General features: G+C 38.7%; 2 protein-coding genes across 2 annotated transcripts; one reads left to right on the top strand and one right to left on the bottom strand.

The window, feature by feature from the left end:
- Positions 1–262: 262 nt before the first annotated feature.
- Positions 263–5652, bottom strand: cep97 (centrosomal protein 97kDa). The gene is made up of 11 exons (XM_015385382.1): positions 5529–5652; positions 4975–5117; positions 4567–4725; positions 4372–4473; positions 4112–4225; positions 3859–4025; positions 3598–3762; positions 3056–3213; positions 2307–2952; positions 2089–2164; positions 263–1487 (listed from the first exon to the last, which is right to left on the bottom strand). The coding sequence occupies exons 1-11, from the start codon at positions 5563–5565 to the stop codon at positions 1038–1040; spliced, it is 2217 nt and encodes a 738-aa protein (XP_015240868.1). The 5' UTR covers positions 5566–5652; the 3' UTR covers positions 263–1037.
- A 397-nt stretch (positions 5653–6049) lies between these two features.
- On the top strand, positions 6050–10722 carry rpl24 (ribosomal protein L24). Its single transcript, XM_015385380.1, has 6 exons — positions 6050–6100; positions 6227–6302; positions 6739–6849; positions 9535–9671; positions 10414–10477; positions 10591–10722. The coding sequence occupies exons 1-6, from the start codon at positions 6096–6098 to the stop codon at positions 10669–10671; spliced, it is 474 nt and encodes a 157-aa protein (XP_015240866.1). The 5' UTR covers positions 6050–6095; the 3' UTR covers positions 10672–10722.
- The last annotated feature ends 932 nt before the right edge of the window (positions 10723–11654 follow it).

The following is an 11654-nucleotide window of genomic DNA, read 5'->3' as shown; positions in this document are numbered from 1 at the left end:
TGTCGCTACAAGCATGCTTAGTGTGAGGGATTGTCTTCGAGTCAGAGTCGATGCAATCAACTGGTTTTCCTTAGATAGAAAACTTTGAATCAATTTGACTGGATGATCTGGTGAACTGTAAAGTGCCTTGAGAGGACGTGTTCTGAATTGGCGCTATATAAATAAACTGAATTGAGATATTTTTTTCCTATATCTCACTGACCTGGCAACTTCTTTAAAGTATATGTGGAAATGCATTTATTTATTTATTAATTTATTGAAAGATTAACATAAATGATGTATAAAAAGTGACTATGGCAAAGACACAAGCAGCAGAAATGGACCTATGGATGTTACCAAAACCTTCAGGTAGTTTGAAAACGCCCTACTTTCGCTCTGGAACAATCTCTTCAGGTAAAACAAAGGGGAGAAAATCGTGATGAAGCACAATCATCCAGAAAAGCTGCTGTTTGTTGGTACATTTTACGCATATAAATTAGGGTTCCAAGCACAAATACAAAGAAATCCCAATCCAAGAATTATGCATTTCAAGTCCAGGTGATGTGCATTGATCTTCTGTGCTCCTTCTATTTATAACATTAACATTTCAAATCTATTTTTAGATATTTGACATTTTTGAAGATGAAAACAACAGCAGGTTTATTTTTAATATCAGATAAAGCTGATCAAGACTAACAGTTGACAGAATCCATGTTTGTAGCAGATTGGTTAGACTATAAAGCTACAAGAACAGGTGCATTGTGAAACTGCAAACCTGTAATCATATTATCGTCGTAACAGCTGAAATTTGACAGTTTTGTGGTTTAGTTATACATATGCAGGAAAAAGAAAAGCTGGTATAAAACATTACATTCAGTTAAAAGTAGTGTTTCAAGCCACTTCTCATTGTTAAGGGTGAGTTTGAGAATGCGGCTTTCAGACCTCAATAAGGTATTATTAAAATAACTGAAATTTCTGAATCCCACACAGAATGCTCATTACCACCCACTCTTGACAAATCTCATATGATTAAAGGATCAGACAGAGTCTGGAGTGGTTTATGCCGCCTTCTGTGTGGGAGAAACTTTGGTTGACGGTGTCCTGCTTGGAGAGGGCTGAGGCGTTTCAGTTTTATCACTGTTCACTTCGTCAGCCTCCTCCTCCCTCTGCTGTACAGACGACAGGTATTCCTCCAACAGGCTGCAGTCTGCACTGTCCACGCCATCGCTCGTGCCGGCGACGCCGCTCCGTACGGGGCTCAGAGCTCGAACAGTCTTCAGAGAGTCCGCTGTACCACTGCTCAGAAAGCTGTCCTCCTGTGTGGCCTGCTGCTCATTGGTTGACTGGAATCCAGAGTCTGGGAAGGAGACGTCGGTGATGGGAGGGATTGTGGGAATTGAGGCGACGGGTGGGGCTGCGGGAGAATAGATGGGAGCCGGGGGATACTGTTGTGAAATGCCTGCAAGCTTGATCTCCACAGTCTGTTTCCACTGCTGCATGGATTGGAGCTAAAAGAAAAACATGGGGCGAGTAAAAAAGAAAAACATCAGGACGCACAGCTGAGAAAAATGACATCACAGATAGCAAACAGCTTAAAACATTAGGCCATCCGTAAGAGGTTCTTATAATAAAATATAAATTGGCTTCCCAAACAGGATACATTTACGATGCCTGCTTAAAGTATTCACACCCTTCAACATTTCTTTCAAACTTTATAACCTCAAACTCCAACATATTATATATAATAAATCACCAAAAAATTGACATAATTATGAAGCAGAAAAAGGGGATACATACTTTTTACGAAAAACAAAAAAATCTGATAATTGACGTCTAAATATGTATGGAAGACTAAGGGGCACAAAAGAAGCAGTCGGAATAAAGTTGCGATAGTTTTATGCAGAATTAGGTAATAGAGAATATCCCTGACCTTCTACAGCCCACAGAGTATCAGCAAGCTAAACTGGCATGTGAGGCTAAAAAAAAAATATTTAATAAAAAGCCAAGAGATTGATACCTTTGGAGGAGCTGTAGAAAAGGGAGTTTGTAGTCTATTTTACATCAAAAGCATAATATCTATAACAGATTTTGTAAACAGATTTAGTTTACCTCCGTCCACAGAAACTTCACAGCCTCTTCCTGAACGAGCCTTTGAAGCCTCTCCTCCTCATACTGCTTCTGCATCCTGCAGAAAAAAACCTCATTAAACTCTGCATGTTGTTTCTTGGACGTATTTAAAATCAACAAGAAGTAAAATAAATCTGAAGCACAGATTGTTCTTTTCTTCCAACCATAAGCTAAGTAAGTACAATTGTTTAGTCACTCACGTCTCCAACTGGTCAGACAGGAAGACGATGTGTTCTTGCATTCGCCTCAGGCGGATTTCACTGCGCACCTCTCTGGCTGCTGGATGGAAACATCGCGTGTAGTGTCCCCTCCACCAAGACTGTATTTTAATGGCCGCCTTTTCCGCTTCCAGCAGATTTAATTTACAGACAGGCGCGGTAGCTTCTCCCTGCTTTGCAGCGTCTCTGCTTTCTGCGTTGCCAAAGTCAAAGAGCATCTCTGAATTATTTTCTTGCATGGCAACTACTGCCAGTGATGCAACTGCTGCGCCAGTTAAAACGTTCTCTGCTTGAGTTTTCTTCTGGTGCTTATCTGTCAGTGGAGATGCATTAGTCTTTTCTGGGTTGTGATTTCTAGACTGTGAGGGTCGCTTTGGAGCCAGAGAATCAGGCTCAAATGTCTCGGTCTCGTCTTCACTGTCGGTGTGGGTCGTTTGTGGCTCCAGGTCGGACGCGAGGGGAAGGAAGGTGGATTCAGAGGAGAGCAAGCTGCTGTTGATTTTGTCCTCATCGGTCTGCAAGTCTTCTAAATAAACCTGCTCTCCTGTAATCCTAGGGCTGCGAACCACTGGCAGCGACACATTAGAGGCATCACAGCTCACCCAGGTGTTAAACTGCACCACTGGCTCTGTAGAAAAGCAGACATGCCACAAAGTAAGAAAAATATGAAAAACGAAGACGAAGCATAATAATCACTTCATAATAAACAATTGCTAAAGCTGCATTCTCACCTTTATCCTGGACAGACGGAGGAGTAGCCGGTACAGGTGTGGGGATTTTTTTCACCTCTTGGCCTCCAGGAGTGAGGCTTTCAACATCTAGCCGAGTCGGACGAGGAGGACTGGGGCAGCCTCCGCGAGTCTCCTCTAACAGCTGCCGCTGGTGGAATCTGACAGAAAAGGAGCCAATAAGTAAATAATTATAATTAAAAAAACAAAACCTTAAAACCTGTGCAGGTGACAAGTGAAATAATGAACAAAAAGCCTACTGCCTACTTTTTCAATAAACATAACATTAGGTGGAATAATGCATTGCTGCTTTGCTAAAGTATTAATATCCCCTGAACATCTTTATACTCAAAGTCCACAACTAAATGAGATGTTATTGTCCGGATGTAAAAATTTTCACATGTGCACTTTCTTATAGTATGGCACATAAAATCTCAGTATTAAAAATAAAAGAAAAAAAAGAGAGTGTTTAACAACCAAGCAATTTGCATCAAATTAATCATTTCTATTTAACAATTCATTAGATAACAGATTCCCACCGATACCTTTGTTTACTGAGGATCTTCTCCAGTTTAGCATCTTCTGCCGTCTCCAGGGCAGGTGATGCCGTCAGAGGACAAACAGTGGCCAAGTACTGAACCAGCTGAAAATGCTGCCCGGGTCGATAAGACCGACCTTTCCCCTGGCTGTAGAGCCACTCTGCTTTGAGGCTATTTATTTAATCAACAGATATAGAAACAAAACAAATCAGATTCAAATCTATTGATTCTTATACCAAACTCTAGCCGTGCAGAAAAGTGGCTCACCCTTCTTTTTGTGTCACTACATAGCCATCGAGGACCTTTAGGTTCAGGCACCAGCTCATGATGTATGGTCGGTAATCAAAACTCGGCAATGAGGGAGTAGCCATGACACAAGGGTTGCACATGATGGACAGCTGCTCCAGCTCATGAAGAGGGGCCAGATATGAAACCTAAAAAACAACACTCATTACAGTATTTATATGCTGCATATGAGTTTGGATCAATAATAAAGGTAAAAAAAAAAACATATCATTACTTCATTAAGATCCCTTATTTCATTTTCTGCCAGGGAAAGAATGGACAGATGGGCAGGAAGGTGAGCAGGAACAGCTCTGAGTGTTGTGATGCTGTTTCCATGGAGCAACAACGTCTGCAGGGGGGGACCAAAAAAATGGGTAACATTTATATATATATATATATATATATATATATATATATATATATATATATATATGAAATAAAAAACAACAACAAAATTTTATTTTTTTTTGTCAGTGAAGGTAAGTTAAGGCAAACCTTTAATGCTACCAGTTTAGTCAAATCTCCTATGGTAGATATGTTATTATCAGACAGATCCAAGTGCTGCAGAGACACACAACTGTTCAGTTGCTCAATAACCTGCAACAGATGATGGAGTCTGTTAAAGATTTATCAGTCTACATCAGATTAATTTTAATAACATTATTAATGTCCAAACAAACATTCCCTTACCTTAATGTTGTTCCCTGACAGGTTGAGCCATGTCAGATGTGGTAGATCTCGCAGGCCTTCAATATAACCAATACTGTTATTGGGTAGATTGAGGACTCTCAGCTCTCTGAGCTGGGACACACCCATCATTCTAACCAATCGGTTATTTGCCACAGAAAGCTGATTGGGAAAAAATAAGGTTTCAATTAGCTGTCAAACCAGGGATCAAAGCAAAAATGATTAAACTTAAGAGCAGGTTTTGGATTAAAAATTCCTGAGCATTTTATTTCCACGATTTTAAGAATACCTAAAGACGTGTGTATTTATTAAAGCCAATTTTGGCTAGATATTTAGAACCTGGAATGAAGAATTATCTGGAAAATAGTCCAATCATTTTTCATACACAATGGGAGACGTGTTGGTTAGTACCTGCTGAAGGCTTGGGCTTCGTTCCAGGTGGTCCAGCTTCATGATGTTGTTTCGATCCAGGATGAGAGTGTGGGTTTCCTCAGAGCATGTAAAACTGGGATCCAGTTTCTGCATACTGCGAGCTGAAAGATCAACCACAGCTCCTAGAGAATAAAGGATGAGGACACCACAGTCAGAAAAGCCACATGAAAAATAACACTTTTTTTTTAATACATCAGACTAAAGTGATTTTAAAAAACTATAGCAAGCATAAAATGAGTGTTCATGCTTATCTGAGTTAAAGAGTCCATACAATATCAGTAAGAGGACAAAACAAGGACAAAGAAAAGATACCATACTAGCAAACATTTACTCACAATCTGAAAATACATACAAGAGGATAACTATACGAAATATACAATTATTTAATTCCGATTTAGAATGTGTGACTTTCTATGTTCTGATAACGTTGGGATGCTAACGGATGTCAAGTAATGAGCTAAACACAAGGGATTCTATTAAACATGACAATTTATCCGTTTCCGTATCAACAAAACAATAAATTATCCTCTTACCAGCATTTGTATCACACTGTAAGTCAGATACCCCCATCCCATCGGCTCAGGACAACACTAAGCTATAGCTAAAGGCTACGGTGTAGACAAGCATCTTTTGGTTGTCAAACTGTAGCGCGAACGGCTTTATGGGAATTGTAGTTCAACGAGTCTTTCTCTTCCTTTATTGGGCTGATGTTTCAGCTTTGATTGGACTACAGAGCCCGCCGTTGAACGCGCCAACCAAATTTTGATAAAAAAAGAAGAAAAAAAACATTTAAAATATTATATCAATTTCTATAAAAATGAATATGAATATCTATATTTATTCCAATTTTTTTTAATCACAAAATGTTATCGCTCGCTAGCAAACGGTCAGTAATGTCATGTTATATGAACTAGACATGTATGAATTAGACAAAAAAAATTGGAAAATATTGTCTTATCATATTACATTAGGAAAAAAATAAACTACGCAAACTAAAATAAGATTGATTATATATATTTAAAATATCAAATAAATAACCTTTATATGAGTTTCCGCTTCCGGTATCTTCCTTTCCGGTTTTGAGCCCTCTCGAATCCATCATGAAGTGAGTGCATAGAACACAATCTAAATCAATCGTAACTTTTTCGTTAACATTATAAAGGTTATAGAAACATATTCTTGATCCATGTTCACCACCTTTTTCGTGATGTGTTTTATTTGTGGGTTTCAGGGTCGAGTTGTGCAGTTTTAGTGGGTATAAAATATACCCCGGCCATGGCCGCCGATACGCCAGGATAGACGGAAAGGTAATCATCTTCACATTGTTTTATGGCCTTGTTGTCTTCTAAATTGAGATAGTTTTGGGGACTGAGTGTTCTTTGACAGCTTAACATTAAGAAAAACGTTGTATAAATGTTAAAACTCTGTCTCTGTTATAGGCCCCTTCGATCCAATTGAAAGCCGTTTAATATGCTAACGCTAGCTTACAGCGTCGTTTGACTAAAGCTTTTTTTTTCCCTTATCGTGTTGCATAGATGTCATCTGATAGCTTTAGGATGACAGCCTATTGGCAATACATCTACATTAGTGGGTATAGCAGTTGAATGTTATTTCAAAAATTGCCATTTGTGAGAATATGTACATCCTGTCTGTTGATTGATGCCACAATGTCAACGTGTTAAAAGGATTGGAACTAGCTTTCAGTGCTAAACAAACTTTAATTCATGCCAATTGTTTTGTTAGGTGTTCCAGTTTTTGAACGCCAAGTGTGAGTCTGCGTTTCTATCCAAGAGGAACCCCAGACAGATCAACTGGACTGTCTTGTACAGACGCAAGCACAAGAAAGGCCAGTCTGTAAGTATGATGGTTTGAGGAGGTCAATACAGTTGGATGTTAGGAAGATGTTTGGAGGGTTTGATTTGATGTTCATAAAGTCATACAATGAGGGCAGCAAATCTATATAACTAGCTAAAAATCATCCTAGGGATCAGAACTTAATCTGGTACACCTTTGTTTTCCCGCTAGAATTTTCATTTAGAAGATGATGCAAGGAACTCAGACACTTGAGGATTTGCGTTGATTAATGGCAGAATAATATATAGGGTGCTAACATCCGCTGTTAAAACAGGTACAATTTATACTGCCTGCTTTCTATTTGCACAAAATTCAGATAACGAATCCTCTATGATGCCTAAAGCTTTTTAAAACAATACCCTCCAAGATTAGAAGACATTTGTTTTGTCTGCTGTTTTGATACTTCCAGTAAAAGACCACTTAAAGCCCCAATCGTTGCACGCATCTGCTTTTCACACCATACAACTAAACACAGGGTTTAAGTCGTACAGTGTGAGCAGCAGCTCACGATTTATGTTCGGTCTGACGCTTTCATGCGATCTACCTGCTCAAACCGTGCAACTAAAAACCACGGTGGAATCAGCTCCGCAGTGAGATTGAGCTGCTCTGTAGCTCTCTATCCTGAAGCCAAACAAATAGAAGAGGGATATTAAGCTCCATATAGTGAACCATGCTGCCTTATCAATTTATGCAATTATGTGTTGAGGGTCCTAGAAAGAAAGGGCGATGACGTATTTAGATAAAGGACGTGACTCAACAGGCGTGGCTGCTGCGGTCCGTCAATTTTGCAGACAGAGCTGCATTTCACTGATTGCATCTCTGCCATGCTGCTGTGTTTACATCTGAGAGGAAGAATAAAAAGAAGAATCCTTGTTTGCGCATGCACCCTGAGCCATTTGCCCATGACGGTCGGGAGAATATCAAACATGTTTGATATTCTCCCGACCTCACGATTCCTGATCAGGAGGTGGTCATGAGAGGCTGATCGGCGCCCGTAACCCGCTGTACACTACACGACGCACGATCAGACTGAAAGTCGGGCCGATCGAAAGATTCTCGCATGACTGGAAAATCACATTTCTCAAAGTGCAGCAGTGATCAGATGTAAACATCGTGGGAGGAAAAAAAAAACACTTTAAAATGGTCGGTTTGATGCAGAGTCATTGACATGATTTAGAGTTTTTTCGCATTCAGCTGTCTGATGGTGGGGGAGAAGCTGTTTTGGAATCTGCTGGACCTGCATCGAATGCTGGACAATCTAACAGACCAACCTAATCTAAAGAGTGCACCCATTTAGCTAAAATAGTACACTGAGGACTGAAGATTTATATTTTTGGGGGAGGGTGGCTATATTTGCAGACAGACATTTCTTTAGACTGTAAGAGATGTTTAATATTTAGTAAGGCTTTACCACTAGGAAGAAAACACAGAACTTGACATTTTTAGTGGCATAAACCACTAGTTATTATTTGCATCATAATTCCATTGTAATTGTACCTTTGGCTGCAGGTGATTGGGGTGCACGGTGTTGGTCTGTGCTATGCTGTGTTGTTGGGCTGTGTTTTGCAGTCTTGGCAACAGAGCTCACTCCCCACCTGCAGCCATAGAGCAACTGGGGATCATAGTACTGGTCTTTGATGTCTTCACAGATATCTAATCATTGACCAGCCTCCAAACTCTCCAACAAACACACTCTTTACCCAATTATAGTAATTCCACTTTACCTCAAAATGAGTCTTTTTTTAACAGAGTGGATTATATTTATTTTATTTAAATGTTATGCATGTAAGCGATAAGACAAAATTCTTGTTTTACAACCCGTGTGTAGCGTCAACCTAGATAGATTTGCTTTTTTATTGTCAGAATATCAAGAGGGAACCATTGAATTATGCCTGTTAAAATAAGTTTTTCGGCCTTAAATATTGGTGTGCCCGGGGACATTTTTTTTCCTTCAGCGTTTCAGTTTGGTTAAGTGTCACCTTATTGTGTCCAAGTACTGTTTACTTCTGTGAGGTGCTCCTTCAAACCACACCAGCACCTGGGGATGTTTAATCATCACTCAGCTTAAATACATCTACAGCAGATGTTTGGTGTGTCTCCTATGCCTCCTTTCTTCGAGATAAACACAGTGCTGGTGCACTTTGTCTTCTGTCAAATTAAATGGAGAAGACTTGACAGCAGACATTGAATTTACTGTTTATATTGGTCCTCTATAATTTGGAATCTCATCCTCCTGCACCATAAATTTAAGGATGTTTGCTCTAGATTATCAAAGCCTGATGACCTTTTTTCCTGAGAGTTGTAAGCTTTATATCGTTGTATTCTCTCTGAACTGAAACTACAAAAGTCAAACTAGGCAGTTTGGGTTATTCTAAAAATTGACATATTCTATTGGACTAAATAACTGTCTGAAAGTTAAAGTAGACTCAGCTTGGTTTGTCCTTGTCACAATATTGTACACTATATCCCTAAGGACTGTATTGAATGTAATATACTGGCTGCTTTATTCCATGTCTCACATGGGTAAGTGGATTTATTAAAACTGGTATTGCAGTATTTACAAGGAGAAAAATCTTTATAGTGTACTTGGCCTAAATCCAAATGTCAATGTGGTTTTGTCTTCAAAATTACCTTTGAAGATTCAAATCTGCTGGATATGAACAAATGTCCTACCTGCCTTCACAGGAAGAGGTGTCAAAGAAACGTACCCGTCGCGCAGTGAAATTCCAGAGGGCCATCACTGGGGCCTCCTTGGCTGAGATTCTGGCCAAGAGGAACCAGAAACCCGAGGTGCGAAAGGCCCAGAGGGAGCAGGCCATCAGGTAAGAACAGCTGGAAGTCTTGTGTTAATTTAGGAATTTTATTCCTGCTAAAATTTCGAAGATCTTTGGTGGTTGTTTGCAGACTGTCATGAAGTGTAAAAAAAAAAAAATAAAATAATAAAAAAAAACAAATTAAGCTTATGCCATGACACATTTTGAAAAATTATGTAATAAACTTATAATTTTATAAAATCCTTTTGCTCCTACTTGAAAAAACAGAATTTTTTCAGCTATTGGAGTAAAGCTTAGACTAAAGTAGCTCTAAATCTCTTATAGATGGACATATTGTGAAAAATGTTATTTTCAGATATTCTGGAAGAATGATCTTTATGGAATTTCAGTTTTGTATCGAGTTGCCAATTAATGATCTAATGTACACCTGATTGGTTGTTTCAACGTTGAGACTCTGATCCATCCCGCAGACGAGCTGTATTGATTGTCCACAAATTAAATCAACAGAAAGTAACACTTAAAATAAATGTAAACAATTCCTATTCAGACTTGTACCAGATTTGGTTTAGTTTCCTTCATTCTAGATTAACCATTTTTATCGATTGTATGGAACTGTAATAATTTGGTAAATAAAGAATTTTTTGGTGTTTAACAGGAGTTACTTCTTTACAACTGCTCTGTCAGGTTGATCCTCAAATACCATCAAATCAGAATACTTATATCAATAACAGATGACTTAAAAAAACAAAAAACAGCAGCTGTAAAAACTGTTTTCCTTTTTTTTTTTTAGAGCTGCCAAGGAGGCCAAGAAGGCAAAGCAGGCGGCCAAGAAGCCCGCTGCACCAAGTGCAAAGGTGAGATGCAACTTAAAGGCGACACATCATTGCCTAGTTATTGAAGTTAGGATTTTAAAGTCAACGTTTCAGCTTGGGCTTCAAAGTAAATTAATTGCTTTGATTTTTTGCAGTCCTCTTCTAAGACAGCACAGAAGCCTAAGATCGCCAAGCCCATGAAGGTCAGCGCTCCCCGTGTTGGAGGAAAACGCTAAACCTGGACTCACCATTATTGCTTGTGAATAAAGGGTTGTGGTCACACTTCACATGACTTTGAATTTTTTTTTTTTTCTATGAGAATTGATGTAAGATTAGGAAACTTTTAGTAGTGTTTTTTTAAATCACTTCATTAAACATTAACATAAAAAGCTAATTAGGTACATTTTATAAGTACTGTAATTGTTCTAGATGTTGGAATGATTTTAGATTATAAAGTCTATAGTCCCATGGCAATAATATTCCCCCATCCAAGGCTTCAAATACTTGAAGTAACATTGAACATACCTGTGATATTTTCATATACAATTTAATTGCTTTAGTTCAGTTAGAGATTTATTCTTTATGGTCTGTTTAAGCCTTTTACATTAACATTCCCCTTAATATTCACATGTTGAACTAGAACCCTGGTCAGATGTGTTGATTGTCAGCAAGCTTCTCCCAAAAACTGCTGGGTGTTTTGGTCCATTCCTCCTGAAAGAACAGGTTCAGATGGCCAAGTACACAATTCTTACCCAAAAGCCTCAACTCCCAGATTCACCATCCTCTGTCATTGCTCACCCTTCGCTCACGTACGTCATGTGGAGCACTTATGCATCACGTTGATCAGGAACACTGTTACACGTACGTGTTTTGTCTTTTACCATCAAAATGTGGAGCCTGGCTACTTTTTGCTCCGCTCAAGTCAAGATCCGCAATTGATACAGGAAAAAAACCTAAGAACCCTTCAAATTAAAATATGGTAACATATCAGTAACTACAAATTACAGCATAATTATATATTCTCAGTTTAATTAAATGATTGGATGCAAACTATTGCTACTTCATATACCAGGAAGCAGATTGCTCATCTTGATCAAAATATTCATTTCATACAGGGGTTTAATTTTGATCAAATCCAGTCACAACTTTCAATAGTGCCTCTCACAACTTTGAAACTTACTGCAGGCATGGTTTTTGGAAGTAGAGATTAAAATCAATT

The sequence above is a fragment of the Cyprinodon variegatus genome, unplaced genomic scaffold (genome assembly GCF_000732505.1).
Source record: "Cyprinodon variegatus isolate N-32 unplaced genomic scaffold, C_variegatus-1.0 Scaffold337, whole genome shotgun sequence".
Taxonomy (NCBI): domain Eukaryota; kingdom Metazoa; phylum Chordata; class Actinopteri; order Cyprinodontiformes; family Cyprinodontidae; genus Cyprinodon; species Cyprinodon variegatus.
Note: the sequence above shows the minus strand (reverse complement) of the source record. Positions and strands in the feature narration are given on the sequence as shown.